The 26,876-nt window shown below is 47.3% G+C and overlaps 1 protein-coding gene across 1 annotated transcript in view; it reads right to left on the reverse strand.

The window, feature by feature from the left end:
• LOC144944613 (RING finger protein unkempt homolog) overlaps positions 1-25,497 on the reverse strand; it is a 36,666-nt gene extending 11,169 nt beyond the window's left edge. The window contains exons 1-12 of the mRNA XM_078872928.1: positions 25,362-25,497; positions 22,523-22,732; positions 18,643-18,819; positions 15,651-15,781; positions 11,731-11,866; positions 10,444-10,561; positions 8,748-8,832; positions 7,154-7,200; positions 5,962-6,210; positions 3,680-3,757; positions 2,819-2,966; positions 1,270-1,380 (exon numbers count right to left, since the gene is read on the reverse strand). Of these exons, the coding sequence (XP_078729054.1) occupies positions 1,270-1,380; positions 2,819-2,966; positions 3,680-3,757; positions 5,962-6,210; positions 7,154-7,200; positions 8,748-8,832; positions 10,444-10,561; positions 11,731-11,866; positions 15,651-15,781; positions 18,643-18,819; positions 22,523-22,732; positions 25,362-25,414 (1,543 nt within the window). The 5' untranslated portion in view covers positions 25,415-25,497. The remainder of the gene's footprint in view (positions 1-1,269; positions 1,381-2,818; positions 2,967-3,679; positions 3,758-5,961; positions 6,211-7,153; positions 7,201-8,747; positions 8,833-10,443; positions 10,562-11,730; positions 11,867-15,650; positions 15,782-18,642; positions 18,820-22,522; positions 22,733-25,361) is intronic.
• Between the last annotated feature and the right edge of the window lie 1,379 nt (positions 25,498-26,876).

The raw sequence follows: 26,876 nt of genomic DNA on the forward strand, positions 1-26,876 counted from the left end.
AAGGGTTAGTTAGAGAATATTTTACAAGCTAGTTTGCTATATATAATAGTTAATATGGTCCTGAGAGATTAGTCTGTACGAGAGAAGTGGCACTGATGGTGTAAACCCGAATGCTGATGCGGTACTGATAGTTCGGTCTTTATTCACGATACTGTCCAAAGTCAAAGCATGGCTGTTACTTATGATGTGAACGTTACGATGATGTCCTCATTCAGAGTGGCCCTTTAATGATAGCGTAATCATAAAGGTTATCACATGATCGGTCATGTTATGGCAATTGTTGTGAGAAATCGTCACCGGCAATGCATTTAACATGGGCAACTCTGGCTACTTGGTACAGCAGTGACAGACGGAGGAAGTTCTGTCTGTCCAGAGTGCAATTGATGAACAATTGGGTCGACAGACTGCACTTTCAGGTGGTCATGTGACCTTAATCTGTGATCCGATTGGAAGTTAAGACCGAAACAGGAGGAGGATTTCTCCACAACTCTGGCTGTCGCCTGATGATGCTGGTTGTTGTAATTACCGGCGAAACGTCACGGTACTCGAATTGTAAATGTTGTGGATTTACTCTGCAACACACCAGGTGTGCTGTACTAGTAACTAATTGGCATGCTTTGTTTACGTAACAAACCTTACTAATTGGCTATGTCGGGTGGTGGCAGGTTTAATGACACATGTATATTTATGCCATCTAACCCAAAAAACCTCTAATGGATGACTGGAAGTTGCCAAACCCAGTTGCTCACCAAGGTGGTGCAGCAATCACAACTGTCCAAATTTGGGCAAGCACAACTTTAACAATGGTGAATGGTGCGCCAACAATTGCTGGCGACGATTGCCGGCAACGATTGCGCTGCAAAACTGTTCTCATGTGTCGTAGCCTTTACTGGGTGCCGTTGTGGCGAGATGTTAACAACCTCGCCTGGTATACAGGAAGTCGTGGGTTCGATCCTGACCCTGACGCTTGCTGTATATTTGGAGTTTGCGTGGCTTTCTTCCCTTGGTTGTGTGGATTTTTTCTCTGGATCCTCCGGGTTTTCCCACCACATTTAGAAACTTGGATTTAAGAGTATTTGGCTGACAGAAAAGTCCACGTGATAAGCCACTTTGTTGGGCTATCATTTGTGGCCAGGTCGCTTCTGAGAAACATCTATATAGCTCAGTGGTCCTTGACCTCGTAAAATAAAAATAGTTTTGAGTTTTAGTTTAGTTAACAATGGGCGTGGCCACGTTGGGACGCCCATGCCGACGGGTGTGGGCCCGTACCGACGGCACCGGGAGAGCCAGTGCAGCGCAGGAGGCCGCTGCCACCGCCCAGGTCTCGCTCCAGCGCCGTCACGGAGTAGTCGTGGAGGTCCAGGTCAGCCAGCGCCGAGCCTGCAGGAACATCGCGAGAGAGCAGACCTAGAGGGGCTTCTCTCGGGGCCACATCCTTACCTTCTACTCAGCACAATAGCGATGGTCGCATGAGTCAGCAGCATAGCGGTTGGGCTTTGCGATGTAGCAATTGGAGTTTTTTAACCACACGCCTTGCCGACAACACTGGGCATGCGAGTGTGTGCGTGTGCCGTGGGGAGTGGTAGTGTAGTGGGTTATGAACCCGTTGCCGAGATCGATTCCCGCTCACGGCCAATACCATTGACGATTATCTGAACAGGTCCTGGGCCTCCCCTAGGTCGACTCAGCCACTGGGGAGACAAAGGCGGCCGGGCGTGGTGCTTTCCACTCACCCTATCGTGTACCGTTTCGGCCTTCATAGATGCTTGCTAACAGTACTTGCCCCAACAGTCTATTAAAAGTAAAAGGGGGGATCTTTGTCTTTGACGTAGCCAAAGTGTTTCCTAAAATGTATTTTTAACCAAGCACAGGTTTATTTATGTTAAAACCTGTGCGGTCGTCAAAGTTCGAATTAAATCTCACCTTAAAAGGGGCGCTGCCGTTACATTTGACCATTGCAAGTGAAGTGTCTGAACAGCGTGACATTAGACACCGTGGGATTAACAGCCGAGGAGTGTTCGAAGCAACTGCTCCCCTGCCTCGAACGCCAATTAGGAAGGAAAAGGCCATGCGGGAGGGCGTGTGGCACAAATTGGCGCCAGCTATCATCGAGTGTGGTGGTCGTGTCACTGCAGTTCTCTGCGGTGAGTACAACGTCTTTTAAAACAACGGTGCGGTGCCTCTCTAAATCAAATTAACGCCAACCGCTTGCGCGTTCGGAGAGTCGGCGACGAACGAGACACCCACTCTGCAACTTGCAGCCGTCTCGGAAAGGGGAAAAGGGTTAAGGCCTGTGCAGCGCATGCTGGGCTGATGCAGCAACACCATGTCCGAGTCGCTGGGGTTGCCAAGGACTCCAAGTTTCAGATCGGCTCGCATACGCAGCCGGGCGATTAAGTGCGACCACAGCAACCGGGGCCCGAGATAAGCACCGAGCAAATCATCGCCAGACAGGGTGGCCGATCGATGGGACGGGTGACGGAAGAGCAGCTAAAGGAGAAAACGCGTTCAAAGAAAGTGCCCGCCGCGGAAAGCAGAGCGACGGGATAGGTTCACGCGCAACCTCAGCGGGACGGATGGAAGCCCGCGCTGGACCACGAGGGATGGCGACGGCGTAGGGAGGCCTTCCTCCAGCAGTGGATAGACAATGGCTGAAGATGACGAGCATGATGAGGATGACGAGGAGTACTACGAGCGGGACTCGCACAAGCGTGTGCCCCTCGTGGGCACACGCGTCCGCTACGCGTGGTAGCGCTTTGCTCCCCCCGCTGCCGGTCTCCTCCGCCGCGAGGGTTCTCAACGGTAGCGAAGCACTCACCGATGACCGAGTCGACGGTGCTGGAGGGCGGGTAGAAGGGCATGGCCTTGGCATTCATGGTGGAAGCGTTGGTGGGCAGCGGGTTAACGGTCGCGAAGGGCAGGCTGCCCCCTGTCGGGCAGCCCACGGGCAGCGCCCGCAAGAGGCTCTGCGACAGGATGGACAAGGTGCAGAGGAGACCGGTGAGGAAACACAGGGAGTGCGGAGGTGTGCAGAGGCTTGCGTTCTCTACCACGAACCCGGTGACCCGAGTTTTATTCCCGCCCACAGCTGACATCATTGGCGAGTGGTATACGGACCGATCGAGAGTTCCCCCTTCACCAACCTGCACTGAACAGCACGGTGAAGTTCGGTTAAACAATCCCCTCGACCCGACACGGTTTGAGCAGGCCTTGCTATGTATCCATGTTGAACTTCTTTCGCACCAAACGAAACCCACCGTGCTAATCGGAGGTGCGGGGAAGGATAACAAAACTAAACACAGCCGTAGATTGAAAAACGCCTTTTAATATTTTTTGCAAGTAAAAATATGTCCAGGTTGGATATCAGCCACTATAATTTCAATGCCCCTTTGGCTTGACAAGCCAAAAAACACAACCAATTACACAATCTCAACCCTAGGCTGCAACCCTCAGATACTCTACACTGGTATGGCGGTCGGGTCTGGAAGACCTGTGCAATCAATCACGGCCATTGGCTCATTGAGAGACAACTCATTTGAGCTCTAAAATGTACCAGGATGCCAAACGTCTCGTGTGAGGCGATGTAAGAGAGCCTGCGACACGCGCAACCAGGAGGCGTCAACACCGTGCCAGGTCTCTCAGCCCAAAGAATGTCCAACGGGCCAGCGATGCGACTCACGTGCGTGTTCTGTATGTCCTCCTGCTCCTGCAGGTTGCCACAGTAGGTGTGCTGCTCGTGCTGCTTCTGCAGCTTAGCCTGCCGGACACAAAGTAACACACGCAAACAAATATAAAGTTCCGCTGTATAGCCTTTAACAGAGTGTTCGGGCAAGTGCTTTTAAGCGAGCACCTATTATGCCGACAGTGGTGTCGCAGTGGGATAGCCCATTGCACTATGAACCCAGCGTCCCGTATTTTGATTCTCGCTCACAGCCAACATCGGTCGCGAATATGTGAACAGGTCCTGGGCCTCCCCTAGGCCAACTCGGCCTTAAGCGAGTACCTGGTGCGGTGTGTCAATATCACAACTGGGGAGGCAAAGGCAGCCGGCCATGGTGCTGACCATCCAGCCCGTGGGTGGCCGCTGCCACCGTGAGTCACAAAAGTAAGGCGTGTCGGCCTGAACAGGCAATACGAATAAATTACACATTTATAAAGCGCCTTTCTACAAAAAAGGTATTCAGGGCACGGTGCATCACCAAAACAAAAAATATTAATCACAGGCCATGGGTAGGAAAAACTAAGATGTATCGAAGCTAATGTAGAGAATCCAAAGCTGGAGAGAATAAACTTGTTCTTTGGGGCGGGGTTTAATCACCGTCATTCTCTCTGAATCGTGAAAACGACTGGGCACGGTGCTCCACAGCCGGCAGTAGAGCAGAGAGCAGCCTCCCACCGTGACACAAGCACATGCGGATACGCAGCACAAAAGATTCCCCTTATCGCCTTTTACTGCACGCGGTGTATTATTCATAAAGGGTTTTTTTTTGTTGGGTTAGATCGCGTGAATGTAAATGTGTCGTTAAACTGGCCACCACCCGACACAGCCAATTCGTTAGGTTGGTCACGTAGACAAAACGCACCAATTAGTTACTACTTCAGCACACCGGTGTGTTGGAGAGTAAACCCACAACATTTACAATTGGAATACTGTGACGTTTCGCTGGCGATAACAACAACCTGCCTCATCAGGCGATAACCAAAATTATAAAGAAGTCTTCCTGTTTTGGTCTTAAACAGAGGAGTAAAGGTGATGTCATTACTGTGAGTCTATCAGGTGCTGAACTGGTAACTAATTGGCAGGTTTTGTTCACGTGACAAACCTTAATAATTGGCTGCGGTCGAGTGGCGGCGGATTTGACACATTTATATTTACGTGATCCAACCCAAAAAAACACTTTGTTATGGATAATATTGGTCGCAAAGTCCTATGTGTTAAACAGGCTTATTATTAATATCACTGCTCTTGTTAATCCATCAGTGTCGCGGAGTCTAAAGCCTCGTTTTCACAAGAATCCTGCCACATATTCGCAGTAGGTGCTATCGATGTTGCTGATGTGTATAATCCCACAGAGTAAATTACAGGTAATTTTTCAGCATACACGAATATGGAGCACAAGCAACGTATACTGCCTGCGTCACGACACAGAGATAACGACCCAATTTAATCTGGGCCTCTCGTTGTGATAAAAAAAGAACAGTTATCAGCTGCAGAGAATTCAACATCTTAGCCCAGTCACAAATTACTGCACCAGAACACAACATATACAATTCCAACTTCATGATTTCAGTGACGTTTGTACATAAGGGACAGCCTATCACAGTGAGTAACTCTTGCAACGGAGACTCTGGGAGAGAAAAAAAATATACGTGACCCACAAGCATCGGAATTCAACAATTCCACAATGGATTAATTTGCGATGACAGAGCTGTAGGCGAAAGGAGGGAATTTTACTTAATACGCAGACGACCAAATGTTGTCTTCTTGGTTATTTCGGCAAAGTCAAGTAGAATGGAAATAAAAAAAGAATAAAAATAAAACATAATAGAATAATTCTCATGACGTTTCGGCCACAACGCAAGTAGCCGTCCTCTTGAGGACGGCTACTTGAGGACGGGTACTTGCGTTGTGGCCGAAACGTCGTGAGAATTATTTTATTATGTTTAATTTTTATTATTTTATTATTTCCATTCTACGTGACTTTACCGAAAGAACCAAGAAGATGAATCCCTGCAATCACGAAAGCTTTAAATCGAGACCAAATGTTGATTCATAATTAGTTTCCCTTGGGTCAGATGGTGTCGGTATGTCAATGTTTTAACTATAACCCTTCACTACCCGACAGAGCCAATCACATCAAATCGGATGTGTGAGGTAGGTCAGGAACTCGTGGGCGACGCCACTTTCCCATGGCAGAGGTGGACGGGAGGTGGGAGGTGGGGGGGCAAGGCGCCTCTCACCTGGTCCTCGCGCTCATAGCCCGGCGCTTTCTGGTAGCTGCAGGCCGCCGTCGGGGATAAAGACGCCACCAGCGGGCCAACCGTGACGGAGAGGGACGGCAACGGCGAGCGCAACGGGGGCGACGTCGCCGCGGGGGAGCCCGAGGGCTCCGCGGGGCCAAAGCCCCCGCCGCTGGACAGGCTCGGCGCGGGGGAGCCTCCAGAGCGCGACGGTGGAGAAGGCGAGGCGAGGCTCTGCCTGCTCAGGGCCTGTGGGGTGGGTAGAGGTGGCAAGCAGAAGGGAAGACGTTAATAAAGTATTGTAAAGTAATTAATGTGCTTTTTAAAATTTTTGTTTTTATTACACGCCAACGTGAGCCCGATACAAGGCGCCGGTCACCGAATTAAGGGGCGAGTGCTGGAGGGTTTGAGGAGATATTCCACGAGCAGCAGCTGCCCCGAGTTGGACGCAACAGGGTCCAGCGAGGGGGGAACACGGAGCTCACTCCCCACCCAGGTGGGGGAGCACGTGCGGGGACATGAACGTTCACATGGGAGGGGGAAAAGGGGTAAAGGGGAAGACAACTAACATACTGGGGGAATAAAAAAGGGATGGGGGGGAGCGGGAGAAGGGGTAATGTATGTATGTATGTTGAACTTCGTAACCGTACATAGTCAAACGAGCTAATCGGAGGTGCAAGGAAGGACAACAAACTAAACGCAAAAAGCAGTTATAAAAAAAATAGTTTTCAATCTAGATTTAAAAGTGCACAGCTCCCAGTGGCTTTCAGACGGCCGCAGAAGCGCATCTGAAAGCGCGCGACGCGGCAGCCATCTTTGCTTGATGGCTAGCCAAAAGCCGCTCGCGAGGATGACGTGATAGTTTATACTCCTTGACGACATCAGCAAGGTATTGTGGTTCATTTGTGGCAAGCACTTTGTGTGTAATGAAGACTCAAACGCAATAGTAGATTATGTTTGAGTCGTAATTAAACTAGCATTAGTCATGAGCAATCCACTGCTGGGTGAAGGCCTCCCAGGGCCTCCACTGTCGTGCCACATGTCAAACACTCATTAATGGTATTGGGTAAAAATAAACTGGCATCTCAATGACCAAAATAATTAGTATATTATTATAACGCCAACCTAACCGTCACCACAAAATGAAAACCATTATGAATCACAACACGGATGTGTGCGGCTGGACACTCACTTGCGCACAGATCAGAGCAGGTTCGGTAGAGTCTGCCAAGTGGACTTCTGCACGGACAGAAAACACAAATTGCAACATCCTGTTTCAATTAAATCAAATTACTTTGCATTCCACGCCATCGACAACAAACCTCGGAGAAGCTCTCGAACAAGTTTGCCAAAGAACTAAATATTTTGACGGTACGCATAAACACTTGCAATGCCTGGAAACAGAAAACGTAAACGTTTGCAGAAGGAACCACCTTTCCATTGAACAAGCTGCCATTATCCAGGAATCCCGTCATTTGGAAAGGAGGATGTTGTGAGAGTAATATGCTGACAATTGTCTCTATTACGATGACCATTTTCTCTATACCTGTTGGAACCTGAACATGGAAATGTCATCACTGTTAACCGACTACTGGAATGAAACAGTGGACCGTCGCTCAACGCTATATTTTTAGACGACTTTCTATTCTGCGACCATCCTACTTTCACACAACTGAAAATATCAAAGGCGGTGTTGTGTGTGTGTTTCTCGATGCTTTTATCACATCGAGCCCCGACCAATTTTACTCGCCCGCGAGCAGCGGACAGCAAATCCCTCAACTCCACACACAAGATGACGGAGCCTTGCCTGCCGCCAGGCTTTAATTGGTCAGCCCCCAGCTTTACTCACGTCTATACTATTCAAGCCGCTCGTCCATCCAACAGTGGGCAACAAACCTACAGTCGCATCTCACGCAGCTCTTCTCCCAATTCTCTTACTCGCTCGCTCGCTCGCTCTCTCTCTCTCTCTGCTCAAGCAAATGAATTATCAATCAAACTTCGCTCACACCGCTCCCATCACGTGGATTTCCCTCCCTGCCTGCGGCTGTCTGCACCGTTGACTCCCTCCTCCCATTGACTTCAAGACTAAAGACGCTGCCTCCCCTCGAAGCCTGGTGTCAATTGGCTTCCTGACTCCCCCCCACCCCCGCCATTTTCTGATCCTCAATCAATCAATCTTACATTTTTACGTGTCAATTAGGAATTAGCACATATTACAGCAGAACGGGAACGGTACAAGGGCATGGAACAGCAAGAATGAAAAAGCCCATCACGACCTCAGCGGCTAACACCAACTAAGCAAAATAGAGTTCAACCACGCGCAAAATTAAGTGCGACCGCACACAACAAATAAACAGCGGTAGAAATGTGTGTGCCAAATAAAATAAATAACAATTAGAGAAGCCATTTTTTTTTTATGGGAAGGTGAGTCGGAACAGATTTGTCTTGCACAGATGGTAGAGCCGTTTCACCAGATCCACTCGATCAGAATTTCCACTTTGTACCTATCGCCGCAAATCCCTGTAGCAGGGAAATGCTCCTGCCGCTAAACAAACGCCGATTACTTCCAGGCATTCCGTGGGCTGAGCAAGTCAATGCACAACAGTGAAGAAAAATTGCCGTCTCACAGTCAACTTTACTCGGTGCCCAAAATGTAAGCGCTTCCGTTCAAGATGTAAAATAAACAATCTTGCACCAGTAGCAACGATTAAATTACGCCTGTTGTACCTTGGTAATGTAAACTCGCGGTCCGCGCATGCAACTCACGGTCTAGGTGTGAAACTCACGGTCTAGGTGTGCAAAGGCGCAGAAGGGGCCACGGGGACAGAAGGCGAGTTGCTGCATGTCGTTACATTTCGTCGACTTGTAAATCTGCAATTACAAAACATCACAGTTGTCGTTTCAGGAGAACTGCCGATATGCACACGAGACGAGAAAGAACCGGGGCCACAAACGCAATGAACTGCAGGAGGAGCCCTGCTTAAATACGTTCAAGAACAGTAAGCAAACCATTATCAAGACTCGACGAATTTTAAACAGATTATTGACGAACTTTAAACAAGATTATTGACTGTAAATAAGAGGGGCTGAACATTGGACACAGTCTATTTAGCCTGCTGGGTCGACTAGCGTGTGCCTAATGATGATGTAATCGCTGCCAGCGTGAGTCACTATCACTGATGATGATGATCATGATGATCATGATGACCATGATGATGTCATAGAGCAGTGCTTCTCAAAGTGGTTGTTCCCAGACCACCGGTGGTCACGTGACGCTCCTCCAGGTGGTCCCCGGTGGGTTGTGATGCAAACGCAGGTTGATCCGGAAACAATGACAACTTTATACCACTTGTTTCTGACATTAATTTATATTTTATATTTGATATTTAATAAAAAAAGATCTAAATGCCACTGCCCCCCCTAATAATAACCCTTATAACTGCATAAAAAAAATTATGTTCTGGTAAAATTAATCATTTTATATGAGTGGTATTTAGAGAGATGAGTGAATACTTTGTGTCACCAGGGGTGTGCATGGCTGGGTGATTCGTGGACATGTTTTCATCGGGCCGAGTGATCCGTGGGCCACAAAAAAGTTGGAGAAACACCGATCTAGATTAATGATGATAATGATAATGAAAACGATGATGACGATGAACACAATGACGATGATTACGACGATGACAATGACGACGTTGACGACGATGACAATGACGACGTTGACGATGATGACAATGACGACGATGACAATGACGACGATGACAATGACGACGATGACAATGACGACGATGACAATGACGATGATGACAATGACGACGATGACAATGACGACGATAACAAAGGTGGTAATGGATGAAGCCAAAATACGAGGGTGGCTGTCGTCATCGCCGATAGCATCGTCACTGGGCATGGGAGTTGACCAGGGTGAAACTCTCAAGCTAGCTGGAAGTGATGAGATTGTGTGGGCTGACCAAGGGGGAATGGTTATCGACTTTGCAAGACCTGCGGGATCTAGTCGATAGAAAGGGGGCATCCAGAATTGTTTGAGATATCACTCGCTACTGGTGTTACCCTGAGCGCAGTGCTCTAACCACTGCACCAATGCTCCGACCGCAGCGTTCCGTACGCGGTAGCGAGGAGCAGCGAGTGGCGCGTGAGAGGCGGGATGTTAACTACCTCGCCTGGTATGCAAGAGGTCATGGGTTCGATCCCGAACCTGACGCCTGTATATTTGGAGATCGCACGCTCTCCCCGTGGACGTCTGGATTTTTTTCCAGGCCCTCCGGGTTTTCCCTCCACATTTAGAATCAACACGCGTTTAGAGTAGTTGGCTGCTAGAAAATTCCACACGATAAGCCATTTTGTGGAGCTATCATTTGTGGGCAGGTCGCTTCTGAAAAAGAGCTATATAGCTCAGTGGGCCTTGCCTGTTTAAAAAAAATAAAAAACAGTTTTTTAGTTTATTGGGGGTGTGTGTGTCACCTCGGGGTGGAACTGTTGCTCGGGGCGCGTGTGCGAGAATTGGCAATCGTCCCCGACCTCGCACTTGTCAGGCTCACACCAGTCCTCCCCCTGCTTCACGCTGGGGCACGGCACAGACCTGCGGCGGCAACAGCAATGGACCGAGTGACGCGGATGCCTGGCGGTTTTTGAGATTCCCGATCGGTGATAACAATTTACTGTCCCTTGTCAAAATCGGCTGCTGGATGAAGGAATCCTCACGGGTCAGCAGAGGCTGGTGAAGTCGAGGCCCAGGAGCGAGTTCAGCTGTCGCTTGGCCGTGGCCGGGAATCACACTCGCGTCGCCAGGTTCATAACACGGTGCGCTAACCACTGTGCCACCGTTCGCACCGAAATTAGCTCTCGAAAACACTCAAGTCTGTCGCGACTGATAGAGCGAGGAGGCTATCGGCACGATTCCACTCTCCCGCCATGAGCTCATGAGCAGCAAAGCAGCTGGTTCTGTGTCAGATATTTCGGGATATTTCGGGATATTTCGGGAACTACGCCATTCCACTACTTACAAGCCACCGATGTATATACACCTGCTTAAATAAATAATCAAACATTTCGAAAAACAAATTTACTGGAATTTTTCAAATGTTTTTCAATATTTCTGGTATGGTCTGTCCAACGCTTGCTTGAGTTGAGTAGTAAGTATGCATGTTCACGATGAGTCTGCTGCCCTCTGCCGCCCAACACATAGCCCCTCAGCCTACAACACCCGTTATCCATGGTGCACACCCTTCCAGGAAATATCCAAGCTCAACTCTGCTTAGCTTCCAAGATCTGAGATTAAGTGCATTCTGGGTTACATGGTCAAAGGCCAAGCATCTCGTACATCATCCAATATTAACACCAGCCTTTATTTTACCAGATGAGAGCCCAATGAAACAGCAGCCCTCTAGTTAACAGACTTGAAGCAGATAATATAAAAAGGTACGAGTAAGGTCGAAAAAAATCTACACGGAACAAAAATTATAAGCATGCAAAAAGTGCAATTGCATCTAGGTGAGGTACCGAGTCACCGTGTGCCGTGCAGGGACAGCTGCCACTGGGGGGAGGGTGCCCTTTCAAATGTGTCGAGATGACACGTGCCGTTATTAGTTGATCGCCTGTGCAACGCTGCGAGATGCCCGGTGCAAAGGGTCGCCATATCATACAAACAGGCGATGAATCACAATTACGTATGTATTGTAACGGACTGACACTGGCACGCTTCACACTGGGGAGGCGTGTACATGCCCGTGCGCGTCTTCCCGCGCTCACCGGTACTTGTGCAGCCGCGGGCTGCGCCGGCGGTCGCGGCTCGAGTGGAAGTAGGGGCACGCGTAGCCCTGGCGGCACAGGCGCGGGGGCTTCTTGCACGGATCCGTCTTGTAGTTCGCCAGCACAAAGTTGGAGTCTGTCACGGTAAAATAACATTTATTTGTATTCTTGGTTCTTTCGGTAAAGTGACGAAGAAGGGAAATAATAAAAAGAAAACAATAAAATTCTCACGACGTTTCGTCGTTTTTTCACACCTGATGATGATTGCTTGTGTTGCAATCGAAACATTGTGAGAAGTTTATTGTTTTATTTTTATTATTTTATTATTTCTCTTCTACGTGACTTTATCGAAAGAACCAAGAATATGAATCCCTGCAGTCACGAAAGCTTTAAATCGAAATTTTTAAGATTAATTTTACTTACTTCACCCTTTCCCATTCCGATGACGCACGTGTACGTCATCAGTTTTTTTGCGTTCCAATGACGTACGACGTGTACATCAATGGCACGGAATTGGAAAGTAAAAGGCCATGCGGAAGGGCATGTGGCACAGTCTGGCACCAGCTATCAGAGTGCGATCGTGTCGCTACGCTTCTCTGCGGTGAGTACAATGCCATTAGAATAGTGGCGCTACGCCTCCCGAAATAAAATTAAAACTAACCGCTTTCCCGTTCAAAGATTCAGCGGTGAATGGGAATCACCCTGCAACTTGCCGAGATCACGCAACAGTTTATAATTTGTCAAGGAGAGCCACACAGAGTCGTAAGACTAAATCAGGAGGTGCCTGCTACATTGGGTTTTTATATTAAGATGCTCTTCAGCCAATTAATGATTGTTTACAAGTGGGAGGAATCTGGAGCGCCCAGAGAAAACCCACACCTTGAACAAGGAGGGCAATACTCAATCCCCATACAGATGGAAAGAGATGTAAATTAATCCACTTGCTGTACTGCCGTCTCCTAGCATGCCAGGGTAAGGCATCTCGACGCCCACAAGGAGGGAGTTTTACAACATCTGAACAACCCACCAACCCTCGCTGCCTCCACAGTGCCAGATTACAGGCCATGCGTAGCAGTGGCGGTGCAAGATAATAATGTTACTTGTATCTATTATATTTTCTCAAGAGTAAAATTGTGAATGTACAAGGATTCTGCAATTCTTTCCAACATGTGGATGAATTTAATTGGCAGTATGCAAACAGATGGATATCTGTCAGGGTAAACATTCATTTGCATAATTTAAAAAAGTTATTTTTTATCTTGTTTACGTCTCCAAGTTTTGGACAACCATTGATAATTTTGGCCCATTTTCAATCGGACCAGTCTCTAATTACAACACAACTTCATACTAAAGGTTTGTTTATCTTGCATAACCGTTACGAGACTGACAGCGCCCACCCGGTTAGAGGCCGAAGGAGAGCGCCAACGTGTGTCGGAATGCGTTTCAGGATCCATGCATACGCACGTCAACTTCAAGGACAGTGCATATTATTATCCTTATCAGAGTTGCTTCTTTTTGTTTGCTTTATTGACTACTTGTGTTGTGGTCATTGCAAACATGATGCCTTGAATAAAGGTGTCAGTTTTGTACCAGTTAAAAGGGTAAAAACCTACCATTATATTTTGCCACTGGTAAAAGAGATCTCATAGTGTAAATGTTTACCCCGAACTCTCAATACTCTGATATTGCACTGTTTTTGAGTTGTACGCCTTCTGGTGTCATCTGGCCCTACACCAATGGGGACTAGGCTCTAAAGAAAGCCGTCTCGGGTGTGGGCCAATCAACTTCAAGGACAGTGCATATTATTATCCTTATCAGAGTTGCTTCTTTTTGTTTGCTTTAATGACTACTTGTGTTGTGGTCATTGCAAACATGATGCCTTGAATAAAGGTGTCAGTTTTGTACCAGTTAAAAGGGTAAAAACCTACCATTATATTTTGCCACTGGTAAAAGAGATCTCATAGTGTAAATGTTTACCCCGAACTCTCAATACTCTGATATTGCACTGTTTTTGAGTTGTACGCCTTCTGGTGTCATCTGGCCCTACACCAATGGGGACTAGGCTCTAAAGAAAGCCGTCTCGGGTGTGAGCCAATCAACTTCAAGGACAGTGCATATTATTATCCTTATCAGAGTTGCTTCTTTTTGTTTGCTTTATTGACTACTTGTGTTGTGGTCATTGCAAACATGATGCCTTGAATTAAGGTGTCAGTTTTGTACCAGTTAAAAGGGTAAAAACCTACCATTATATTTTGCCACTGGTAAAAGAGATCTCATAGTGTAAATGTTTACCCCGAACTCTCAATACTCTGATATTGCACTGTTTTTGAGTTGTACGCGTTCTGGTGTCATCTGGCCCTACACCAATGGGGACTAGGCTCTAAAGAAAGCCGTCTCGGGTGTGGGCCAATCAACTTCAAGGACAGTGCATATTATTATCCTTATCAGAGTTGCTTCGTTTTGTTTGCTTTATTGACTACTTGTGTTGTGGTCATTGCAAACATGATGCCTTGAATAAAGGTGTCAGTTTTGTACCAGTTAAAAGGGTAAAAACCTACCATTATATTTTGCCACTGGTAAAAGAGATCTCATAGTGTAAATGTTTACCCCGAACTCTCAATACTCTGATATTGCACTGTTTTTGAGTTGTACGCCTTCTGGTGTCATCTGGCCCTACACCAATGGGGACTAGGCTCTAAAGAAAGCTGTCTCGGGTGTGGGCCAATCAACTTCAAGGACAGTGCATATTATTATCCTTATCAGAGTTGCTTCTTTTTGTTTGCTTTATTGACTACTTGTGTTGTGGTCATTGCAAACATGATGCCTTGAATAAAGGTGTCAGTTTTGTACCAGTTAAAAGGGTAAAAACCTACCATTATATTTTGCCACTGGTAAAAGAGATCTCATAGTGTAAATGTTTACCCCGAACTCTCAATACTCTGATATTGCACTGTTTTTGAGTTGTACGCCTTCTGGTGTCATCTGGCCCTACACCAATGGGGACTAGGCTCTAAAGAAAGCCGTCTCGGGTGTGGGCCAATCAACTTCAAGGACAGTGCATATTATTATCCTTATCAGAGTTGCTTCTTTTTGTTTGCTTTATTGACTACTTGTGTTGTGGTCATTGCAAACATGATGCCTTGAATTAAGGTGTCAGTTTTGTACCAGTTAAAAGGGTAAAAACCTACCATTATATTTTGCCACTGGTAAAAGAGATCTCATAGTGTAAATGTTTACCCCGAACTCTCAATACTCTGATATTGCACTGTTTTTGAGTTGTACGCCTTCTGGTGTCATCTGGCCCTACACCAATGGGGACTAGGCTCTAAAGAAAGCCGTCTCGGGTGTGGGCCAATCAACTTCAAGGACAGTGCATATTATTATCCTTATCAGAGTTGCTTCGTTTTGTTTGCTTTATTGACTACTTGTGTTGTGGTCATTGCAAACATGATGCCTTGAATAAAGGTGTCAGTTTTGTACCAGTTAAAAGGGTAAAAACCTACCATTATATTTTGCCACTGGTAAAAGAGATCTCATAGTGTAAATGTTTACCCCGAACTCTCAATACTCTGATATTGCACTGTTTTTGAGTTGTACGCCTTCTGGTGTCATCTGGCCCTACACCAATGGGGACTAGGCTCTAAAGAAAGCCGTCTCGGGTGTGGGCCAATCAACTTCAAGGACAGTGCATATTATTATCCTTATCAGAGTTGCTTCTTTTTGTTTGCTTTATTGACTACTTGTGTTGTGGTCATTGCAAACATGATGCCTTGAATAAAGGTGTCAGTTTTGTACCAGTTAAAAGGGTAAAAACCTACCATTATATTTTGCCACTGGTAAAAGAGATCTCATAGTGCACGTTTACGGTTTTCATATTTCTAGAGAGAGACGAGAAGAGAGGGAGGGGTGCATGGTCTGACCCTGCCAGCGCTGGTCCTCCCCCAGGGCCCGCTCGATCATGGTCTGGCTGGCAGCCACCGACAGCAGCTCGGAGCCCACCTCCCCTCCGGCGGAATGGCCATTCTGCGCCGCCTCCTGGGCCTGCAGATCCCTGCACGCCCCAGCACACAACACCAGCAGGCCCATCGTCATCGCCGTCGTCGTCATCATCGTCGTCGTCGCCGTCATCGTCGCCGTCATCGTCGCCGTCATCATCATCATCACCATAGTCGTCATCACCATCATAGTCGTCATCACCATCATAGTCGTCATCACCATCATAGTCGTCATCTAAGGTTTATATAGAGCTGGATGAAGGCTTTCCCAAGCCTCCTTTGCCATCCCTCAGTCAGGCAATGCAAAAATGTCTCCACGAGACATCTCTGTCATCCATGCACTCCCAATATAAGGAGGACAAGGACCAATATAGGCAGGACATAATTAAATGACATTAATCATATTTAACTTACGACAAATACGGGAATTGTCATTTCTTCAGAGGTAAACCATTGGGTGAAGCTTTCATTTTGGTAGTGTAAACAAGATAGTTTTTTTATGATCAGTTGAGACCTACGCAGACCTATCACTATCACCAGCCATAACCTATAACATTGGGGAAAATATAAAATTGTATTTTAAAAGAGCAGTGCGCGAGAGAGTAGCTCGCTTGAGCACATCTGGACAGCGTGGCACCATGGCTAGAATGTTTGTTTCAGCAATGATGGCCCATCGGCGGGGTGTTGTCCGCACAGGTTCTGCTGAACAAAAGGCCTGTGCCGAGACAGAGCGAACACAGGAGACAAAAATCCCCCATATAGCCTTTAACAGACGCTGAATTAGCGAGCACCTATGAAGGCCGGCACGGCACACGAGGGGGTGGGTAGCCAACACCACGCCCATCTCCCCAGTAGCGGATGTTTACACACCGCACCAGGTGTGTCTCGCTTAATGAGAGAGATGCGTTCCCGTGAAATTTGCTCCGTTCGGGAAAACTCGTTAAACGATCACCGTTTTCCCATTGACTCATTTGTTAAAAGCCGAGTTGCGTTTCAGCCCCAAAAAATGTCCACTCTTGAATGCATTTTTTCCCATGAGAAATACAAATTCTAATTTAAAAATAGAGGAATAAAACATCAAATTTAACACCACACATTAAGAACCACAGTACTTATACCGTTTCAATACTTATACGGTTTATCCATATTCTCGTACAGGGAAATAGATTTTTCAGCTCCATACGGCGTACAACCGTTTCAATACGGGCAAACATATATATTTGTCTATTTGAGAATAGGTTTTCCCCTTTTTTCTGGCAACAAAACAGGTGTTAAGATAGTAATAGGTTTTTACCCTTTCAACTGGTACAAAACTGACACCTTTATACAAGGCATCATGTTTGCAATAACCACAACACAAGCAGTCAAAATGCAAACAAAAAGAAACAACTCTGATAATGATAGACACTGTCCTTGAAGTTGATTGGTCCACACCCGAGACAGCTTTTCTTAAGAGCCTAGTCTCCATTGGTGTTGTTTCTTTTTGTTTGCATTTTGACTGCTTGTGTTGTGGTTATTGCAAACATGATGCCTTGTATAAAGGTGTCAGTTTTGTACCAGTTGAAAGGGTAAAAACCTATTACTATATTTTGCCACTGGTAAATGAAGTCTCATAGGTGTTAAGATGTTAAAACACCAAACTGAAACCTTTTACAAGGAATCATGTCTGCATTAACCACAATGCTTGTGGTCAGAATGCAAACAAAAAACATACTCTTAGAGCAGTGGTTCTTAACCTGGGTTCGATCGAACCCCAGGGGTTCGGAGAGTCAGTCTCAGGGGTTCGGCGGAGGTTAAGACACACACCCGACTCATATGATTGTGCACCAGTAAAACATATATCTATGTTTTGAATTTGAAAAAATCATATTTTATTTTTACAATTAATAAAGGTTCGGTGAATGCGCATATGAAACTGGTGGGGTTCGGTACCTCCAAAAAGGTTAAGAACCACTGTCTTAGAGTATATACACTGCTCACCCCGAGCTCTCATTACTCTGATAGAGCGTTGTCTTTGAGCTGTACGCCTTTTGGCGTCCTCTGGTCTAACACCGTTTGAGACTAGGCTCAAAAGAAAGCCGTCTCTGGTGTGGACGAATCAGATTCAAAGACAATGCATATATTATCAGAGTATGTTTTTTGTTTGCATTTTGACCACTAGTATATGTGGTTAATGCAGACCTGATTCATTGTAAAAGGTTTCAGTTTGGTGTTTTAACATCTTAACACCTGTTTTGTTGCCAGAAAATAAGGGGAAAACCTATTCTCATATTTTGGTACTGGTAAAGGATGTCCCATGAGGTTTTTGTCTATTTGTTTGTGTTTATTCCTTGTGATGGGACTTTGTAGAAAGAACGTTGAGATATAGAAGGGCACGGGATGACCAATAAAGTCTATATAAGGTGGGCACTGATAAGGAGTTGATAGGTATGCTGTCCTCAGCACCTGCAATTAATTAGCGCCACCCCACTCCACCCCTCCCCCACGAACCATGAGTGCCACCACGAGGCCCCCCTCCTCAATACAACGAATAACACACGCGCACACGCAGCACAACTGGTAAACAGCTGTGGGCCGCGGTGCGCCCCCTGCCGCCACAGAAATGCATTCGATCGATCGGTCTCCGCTTGTTACGCGAACGTTCGCTCGTTTGGCAAACAAATTGGTCTCAATTCAAATTGCTCGTCATAGCGAATTCTCGGAGAAAGAACGCTCGTTAAGCAACACACGCCTGTACTCAATTGAGGCCGAGTCGACCTAGGGCAGGCCCAGCACCAGTTCAAATAACCACCATTATTATTGGTTGCGCTGCGGGAATCGAATTCTTGTCGCCGGGTTCTTCGCGCCCTAACCGCGACAACTACCGCTCCTCCCCCAAGCGAGTTGCGTTGCCATTCGACTCGCGCGTGCGCGGTACCGGATGTCATAGACGGCAGGGCGCAGGTCCTGTGGGCCGTGCGCGAAGGCGCAGTGCACCCCGTTCTTGACGCAGTGGCCGCGTGCGTCCGTCTCATGAATGCAGCTGCTCGTCTTGTAGTAGCGCAGGTGGTAGCGCCGCTCTGTGTCGCCCGTCGAGCGGTGCAGGTACTGGCACCTGTCGGGTTGCAAGGGGGAAGAGTCGTAGGTGGACGCTTGTCAAACAGCAGTGGTTCTTAACATTTTTTTGGCTACAGCAACCCCCTTGTTGAATTTTGTTTCAACCGTGTAGCCCCTTGCCTGACCCAACCAAGGTTCTGAGAAATAAACGTACGAATGAACATCAATATTTTAACCAATTGTCCATTTTGTGAGATATCCTAACTAGTGAGTAACTGTAAGCGAATTTAAACATTTCAACGGACGCTCTGCATGCATGACATAATTTGTTCCTGCTCGCTGCTTACTCTTGGAAACCACATTGTTTACGATCAATGAGTTTATAAAGGTCTTTAAAATCGTTATAGGTTACCATGTGGATTAAAATTTTAATCGTAATGTTTTAATATTGGCAGATTCATACATGTTTATTTACCAATGACTCTCACGTATGATATAATTTCACATATTTATGAATCACCTCTCATACCCCTGGTTGAGAACATCTGGTGTAGAGCACGGGTGGGAAACCATTGCCTTACTGAGGGATGAATACGACTCAAACGGCTTTGGTGAGCCACTCTACATTCACGAAGACACAGATCTCCCGTATAGCCTTTAACAGACTGTTAGGGCAATTAGCGAGCACTTATGAAAGCCGGCACCTTTGTCTCCCTAGTGGTGAAGTTTACACATTGCACCAGGTACTCATTTGAGGGGAAGTCGACCTCCGGGAGGCTCACAGTACAGATAACCGTCACAGGTGTTGGCCGTGAGCGGGAATCGAACTCGTGTTGCCGGATTCGTAGTGCAGCGCGCTCACCGCGACACTACCGCTCCCACATATACGCACACACAACCCTTAAAGTTGAACAGTCATAACGTCAAAAAATTACACGCATGATCACAGAGAAGATCCATATCTTAAAGAGAGGGTCCTTGCCTTTTCATACATGTCAACCCCAAAGCGTTCAAGTCAGTGAGACCCCCACCCCCCTACTGAAAAACTTTGGGGGGAAACTCAAGAATTTGAAGTCACAGGAACATTTTAACTGTCATGTAAACAAGGGCATGTCTACTTGTTGAGAAAAGAAATACACAGTACTACCAGGTAAACAATACTCCCCTCTGGCACCCTGATTTACTGCGGTTAAGATACTAAGTGTTGGATAACTTTTGTTTGCAGGTTGTTTCGAAGTGATCGGCCTCATGTGGCCGTGGTACCTATGAAACGTCCGACCTGCGGGCCATAGATTTCCCATCCCTAATGTAGACTAAGGGTTTAAAATAAAGAAATCTATAAAGCAACTGCCTTCCAAATCCTTTTATTATCGGGGGTTGGTATAGCTTCGAATGTAAAGTCCAATGGCATGTGCCTTTCTTTGCTTGTGGAAACAAACAGGAATGCCCAGAGATAAAAGCCACACAAACGAGGGGAGAACGCAAACTCTGCTAATCGACGATGGGGCAAGTTTAACAACGCACACGCGTGTGCACACACGTGCAACGAGCAGCGGCATTTCAGGACCTTCCCAAGTAAAGACGTGAAGCACATCGTTGCACAGCCAGGATTGAGCGCTAAGCTGCTAATGCTGCAGAAGTCTTCATAAACAGCAGAGGCAAACAGTTCAGACCATTTCCTAGTGGAAGCAAAAGACCCTGCAGCAACCCGTTACGAGAGCGGAGAATGAGCCGTAGGATTTGGTGCCAAATCAACGAGAGGATTTCTATTTGCGAGGGAATGGCTTACAAGTAGATGTGTGGGCTGGGCATCTGTGAAAACAAACCTTGCTTGGCCAAACAGAAACCACAAGGCGAAGAATATTCTACGTGCATGGTTTGGGACTGATGTTCCACGGCTGGTTTGGCAGATAATTGTTTTAAGAGTTAGCAGGTCTTACATTCGGTAATTAATACACATCAAGTCAAATTCAAGGTGTCTTAATGTAACACAAACATAAAAGTTACTCTTTGCAGCATAAAATAGTTGCCCGAGGGGTATGCATACCCCCGGTTGGCCGATGCCGTTTCTAGTCACATACTTGAGTACCCTATTGTATATGTAAGAAAATAGAAAAGCAGACAATAAAATAACAGAAATCCTCACACAACCCACCAGGCCCACTGCCTTCTTGGCACACAATCTCAGCAGCATTGTTGCAATACTTGCAAACTCTAGACCGGTTGAACATGCAGTGCAATAATCAGCATTACAGGCAGTCATCAACTTATGCACACTCGACTTGCGAACACCCGCACTTCCAAACCAGCTTCCATAAAATGTTTTTCTTTACCATTGAGAGAAAAAAAAAGCAAACTCGGACTTGCAAACTGAACCACGGAACTATTTTGTTCCGCGATTCTCCATGAGATGTAAGGAGTCGGCCTCGTGCTGGGAGTGAGCGGTCGTGTGTATGGGCATTGAAATACAGTCCATTATCGTGTTCCGACCGTTCGACTTACAAACGGGTCTCAGGAACAAATTATGGTCGTAAGTCTCCCAGCAATTCAGATTATTTTGTGTTATGTATTATATCATTTGGTGTCCAACCAGGACCCATATCTTAAAGAGGGTTCCCTAGCCTGTTCATAAATGTCAACCTCAACAGTGTCCAAATCAGCGAGATCCTCACCGAAAAAGGCAACTGTCACGTAGAGAAGGGCGAGTGCACTTATTTGGAAAAGAGGGGAAGTGGGGGGTGCGGTTACAAAGTGAGTAATGTGTAGCAGCAATACGGAGGCAAATGTTGAGCACTTAGTGAACACCCTGTCCCAATCGTAAAACAATATATAATAATCTTAGAAAGTTGCAAGTAGTTTCCCGTTATTTTCACAAGAATTCTGCGAGCGAAGACAAAACGTTTAGACACGACACTTGCACATTAGACCTGAACTTGTTGGCATCTTCTGCAGGTACACGGCAATCAATAAGAGCCGAGTGAATGGTTTACAGATAAACAACAAATAACATCATAATCCATTGAACAGCCGTGAGACACTCAAAATATAAAAACTACCACGAGTCTCAAGGGCAGTGCTTGGACAATACTTGAGACTTAAAATGTGTGCCCGTTACATCTGTATGTATGTAGAACTTCTTTTGCACCATACGTATCCAACTGCGCTAATCGGATGTGCGGGGGAAGAACCACAACTAAAACACAAAAAGCAATTCACTATAATTAATTATCCATTAATCCATCAAAAGCACGAGTTGAGATGCATGTAGATAATGCGGTGCCGCTTTGTTCTCAGTGTACGGACTGGATGTTCCACGCAAAGAACGCGTCATTAGATCCACTCTCTTGGGCATGCTTGGACCCCGATCCAGATTGGGACGTCTAGTTAGGCCAGCGTATCACGGCCTGGCAAAGGCTCGGCATGGAAAAGAGCCAGTGAAAAACCACCCGTGACGTGCCGGCTTGCACGTGACAGCGGAGAACGGGGCACAAGACGTGGAGAACCGCGTCAAGGGGAGGTATTATGTTGAATTTCTTTCACACCATACATAGCTAATGCGAGGTGTGGGGAAGGACAACTGAACACAAAAAGCAATCCGAAAGAAACGAGTTTGTCAATCTCGATGATTTAAAAGTTCATAGCTCCAGTGGCTTCCTAATATCCGTCGGAAGTGTTCCAGACGACCGCAGAAGCGCATCTGAAAGTGCCGAGCAACTCGGTGACCGTGTTTGGGGTGATACAGAGGGACGCCAGTGACTCACTCATCGCCGTCCAGGCAGACCCCCGTGGTCTCGTCGTACTTGCTGCAGTAAACGTCGGGGCTGTAGTTGAAGGTGCCGTCGCGCCGGCGAATTGGCCGGCGCCGCCGCTGGTTCAGGAAGTGCCAGTGGAAGCAGGTGTAGGGCCGGTGCTGCGTGCACTTGTGCTGTAGGAAGAGCGAGCACTGCTCCGTGCGGAACTCCTTCAGGTACCTGGGCGGAGAGGGGGTCCCCAGGGTGGTGGACGGTCGTCAGTGACGGCACAAAAAAACACACCGTTAGAAAATTTGCGTGTTCTGCACATAATTTGGATAAAATGTTATATCTGAAGATTTTTAATATATGAGTTGGACTGTCATGCTAAGGACATTACTCTCACTGGTGGGGCAGATGAGAAAGCGCGACACCATATACTTGCATACAACTCACAGCCACAACTTGCTATGAATATATTGTTCTACTGTATCATTTTTTTTACATTTAATGATGTGATGGCACTTTTTGTGGCAGATCTGTGCCAAAAAGGCACCACATGTTAATCAATAAGAAAAAATTGGCTTGACTTTATGTACCATGTAAGACCAACCATCCAAAGTCGTGTGAAAAGGATCTCAGAGGTAGCTGTGTAATCTCCTTCTGCGTGCTGTTTTATAATATGGGTTGACCTTTCAAGAGTTCAAATTAGACACGTTGTCTCAATCTTGATTTGAAGCTTTCGTGACTGCAGGAATCCAAACTGTTTGGTTCTTATTGTAAAGTCACGTAGTTATTTTATTTTATTTGATACCTACGTCACTTTACTGAAAGAACCAAATATTACACTTTTTCTCGTGACACAGATTGAAGATAAATTAAAATAAAGGCAAACATATTTAATTACAAAAACATTAAATGCTAACAAAAGTGAAAACATGATAGTGAAACAATAAGTTTGAACCCCTTGTCAGTCCACTGCTAAATTACGGCCTGCTGTCAGTCGAGATGTCGTTTGACCATACTTCACCACGCTGGTCAAAGTAGTATGGTGAAGGCAAGATGACATGGGCGCATAGAAATACCTTACAACAGTGCCCTCCTGAAGCCCACCGCGTATCCCCACACTAGACGGTCTCCCATCCACGCACTATCCAGGCTCAAGCCTGCTTAGCTTCACGAGACCGGGCGCATTGCTGGCGATTTTGACATAACCTCGTAGTACCTACCAATATACTGACATGAACTTAGCAGGCACAAAACCAACACACAGTTACACACAACACACACAGTTACACACAACACAGTTACAGACAACACACACAGTTACACACAACACACAACACACACAATTACACACAACACACACAGTTACACACAACACATACACAGTTACACACAACACACACAGTTACACACAACACACACAGTTACACACAACACACACAGTTACACACAACACAGTTACAGACAACACACACAGTTACACACAACACACACAATTACACACAACACAGTTACAGACAACACACACAGTTACACACAACACACACAGTTACACACAACACAGTTACAGACAACACACAGTTACACACAACACACACAATTACACACAACACACAGTTACACACAACACACAGTTACACACAACACATACACAGTTACACACAACACACAGACAACCTACAGTTACACACAACACACAGACAACCCACAGTTACACAACACACACAGTTACACACACAGTTACACAACACACACAGTTACACACAGTTACACACAATGTTACAAACACACAGTTACACACAGTTACACACAACACAGTTACACAGTTACACACAACACACACACAACATTACACACACCACACAGTTACACACAACGTTACACACGACACACAGTTACACACACAGCTACACACACAACACAGTTACACACACAGCTACACACACAACACAGTTACACACACAGCTACACACACAACACACACATCTACACACACACACAGCTACACACACAACACACACATCTACACACACAACACACACAGCTACACACACAACACACACAGCTACACACACAACACACACAGCTACACACACAACACACACAGCTACACACACAACACACACACAGTTACACACAGTTACACACAACACACACAGCTACACACGCAGCTACACACACAACCTACACAGTTACACACAACCTACACAGTTACACACACCACACAGTCACACACAACACAAGAGGCGTGACACACATCACACACAGTTACACACAACACACACAGTTACACACAACACACACAGTTACACACAGTCACACACAACACAAGAGGCGTGACACAAAGACACACAGTTACACACAACACACAGTTACACACGCAACACAAGAGGCGTGACACAAAGACACAGCAGCTGCGATTGGCGTGTCCTCGCTTGTGCTGCTTGCTACGTGCAAGTGGCGTGCCTCGAATACGTGTGGCGGTGTGCACGTGTCGTGGTGTGTGGCGGTGTGTGTGTGTGTCGTGGTGTGGCGGTGTTTGTGTGGAGGTGTGCACGTGTCGTGGTGTGGCCGAGTGTGTGTGTGTGTCGTGGTGTGTGTGTGGCCGTGTGTGTCGTGGTGTGTGTGGCCGTGTGTGTGTCGTGGTGTGGCCGTGTCGTGGTGTGGCTGTGTGTGTGTCGTGGTGTGGCCGTGTCGTGGTGTGGCTCCCGAGGCGGGCCGCTCTCTCCACGCGACGTGGCTACGTGGTGGTGGTGGTAGTGGGGGGTGCCTAGCGGAGTGGCGTCCGGGCCGGCCGCGCGCGTCTCGCGGTGTGTTTGCTGCTGCTGCTGTGGTTGTTGTTGTAGTTTGTCGTGTGCCGTACGTGTAGTGGTGCGGCCTCTCGCTCGGCGTGGCCAGGGCCCCGCGGCTCGGCATGGCCCCCCGTGGCCCCTGGGCCCGCGCGCCGCCTCCACTCGCCGCTGACTCCTGCGGCGGCTGCTGCTGCGGTAGCGGCTCCGTCACGAACACGCCCACACCACACACACTCACACTAACACTCCTCCTTCTCTTACTCACACACACTCACACTAACACTCCTCCTTCTCACACACACTCACACTAACACTCCTCCTTCTCACACACACTCACACTAACACTCCTCCTTCTCACACACACTCACACTCCTCCTTCTCTTACTCACACACACACTCCTTCTCACACACCACTCACTCACTAACACTCCTCCTTCTCTTACTCACACACCACACACTCTCCTCCTTCTCCTCACTCACCACTCACTCCTCCTTCTCACACACGCCCACACACCACTCACACACTAACAAACATACTCCTTCTCTTCACTACTCCTTCTCTTCACTCACACACACCACTCACTAACACACTCACTCCTCCTCACCACTCACTCCTCTTTACACACTCACTCCTCTCTTCACTCACACCACTCACTCACACTCCCTCCTCACACACTCACACTCCTCCTCCTCACACACTCACACCACTCACTCACACTCCCTCCTCACACACTCACACTCCTCCTCCTCACACACTCACACACTCCTTCTCACTCACCACTCACTCCTTCTCACTCACCACTCACTCCCTCCTCCTCACTCCTCTCCTCGTTCTCGTCCCCCTCGCAATGACAACAGCACCGCGTAAAGCTGTGCGCCACCAAACACCGACTCAACTGTCGGGGTGGGGTGGGCACAAGTGGTTGGCGAGTGGCAATTTATGCAAAAGCTGGGCAGGGGTGGGGGGGGAAGAACCACGCCCGGCCGCCTTTGTCTCCCCCACCCACACACGTGGACACACGTGGCGATGGTTGACGCGTGGACACGAGGTTGCGTGCGAACTCTGGCGGCTTGTTGCGAGCACTGAGGCTCAAGATCGTGATCGTCCCTTGTGTTCGTGTTTGTTGGCCTTTAGCAGGAGTCTAACTGGCTCGTGACCCCACACGTCCACAACACGTGGGACGACGACAACAGACGCCATTCGCCACGAAGTGTCAGTGAGTGGCGTCACCACGGCGCTTGTGCCAGGCTAGGTGCGCTTTCAGGCCACGCGAAATGTCGAAGGCTCGCTGGTAGGTCACGGGACAGACCCACGTGCTATAGGATGACTGATATTACTAATATGTGCATCACCTGTGCTCCCCATATTGTGCTATCTTTGCTGTTTTTATCCGCCCGGCACTCCGCTCGTTGTTGTGAGCGTCGCTCCTCCGCCCTCCGTTGTTGTTGGAGGGCGACTGCCTCCAGCAGCAGCAGCGTCCTTCACGAGCCTCCTCCACAGAGGCCGATCTTGACACCGCTGGTACCAGTCGTCGGCAAGTCCACTCAGCTCCACGTCCTCCTGTACCACATCAGCTCCATGTCTT

Source organism: Lampetra fluviatilis, chromosome 35, assembly GCF_964198595.1.
Source record: "Lampetra fluviatilis chromosome 35, kcLamFluv1.1, whole genome shotgun sequence".
Taxonomy (NCBI): domain Eukaryota; kingdom Metazoa; phylum Chordata; class Hyperoartia; order Petromyzontiformes; family Petromyzontidae; genus Lampetra; species Lampetra fluviatilis.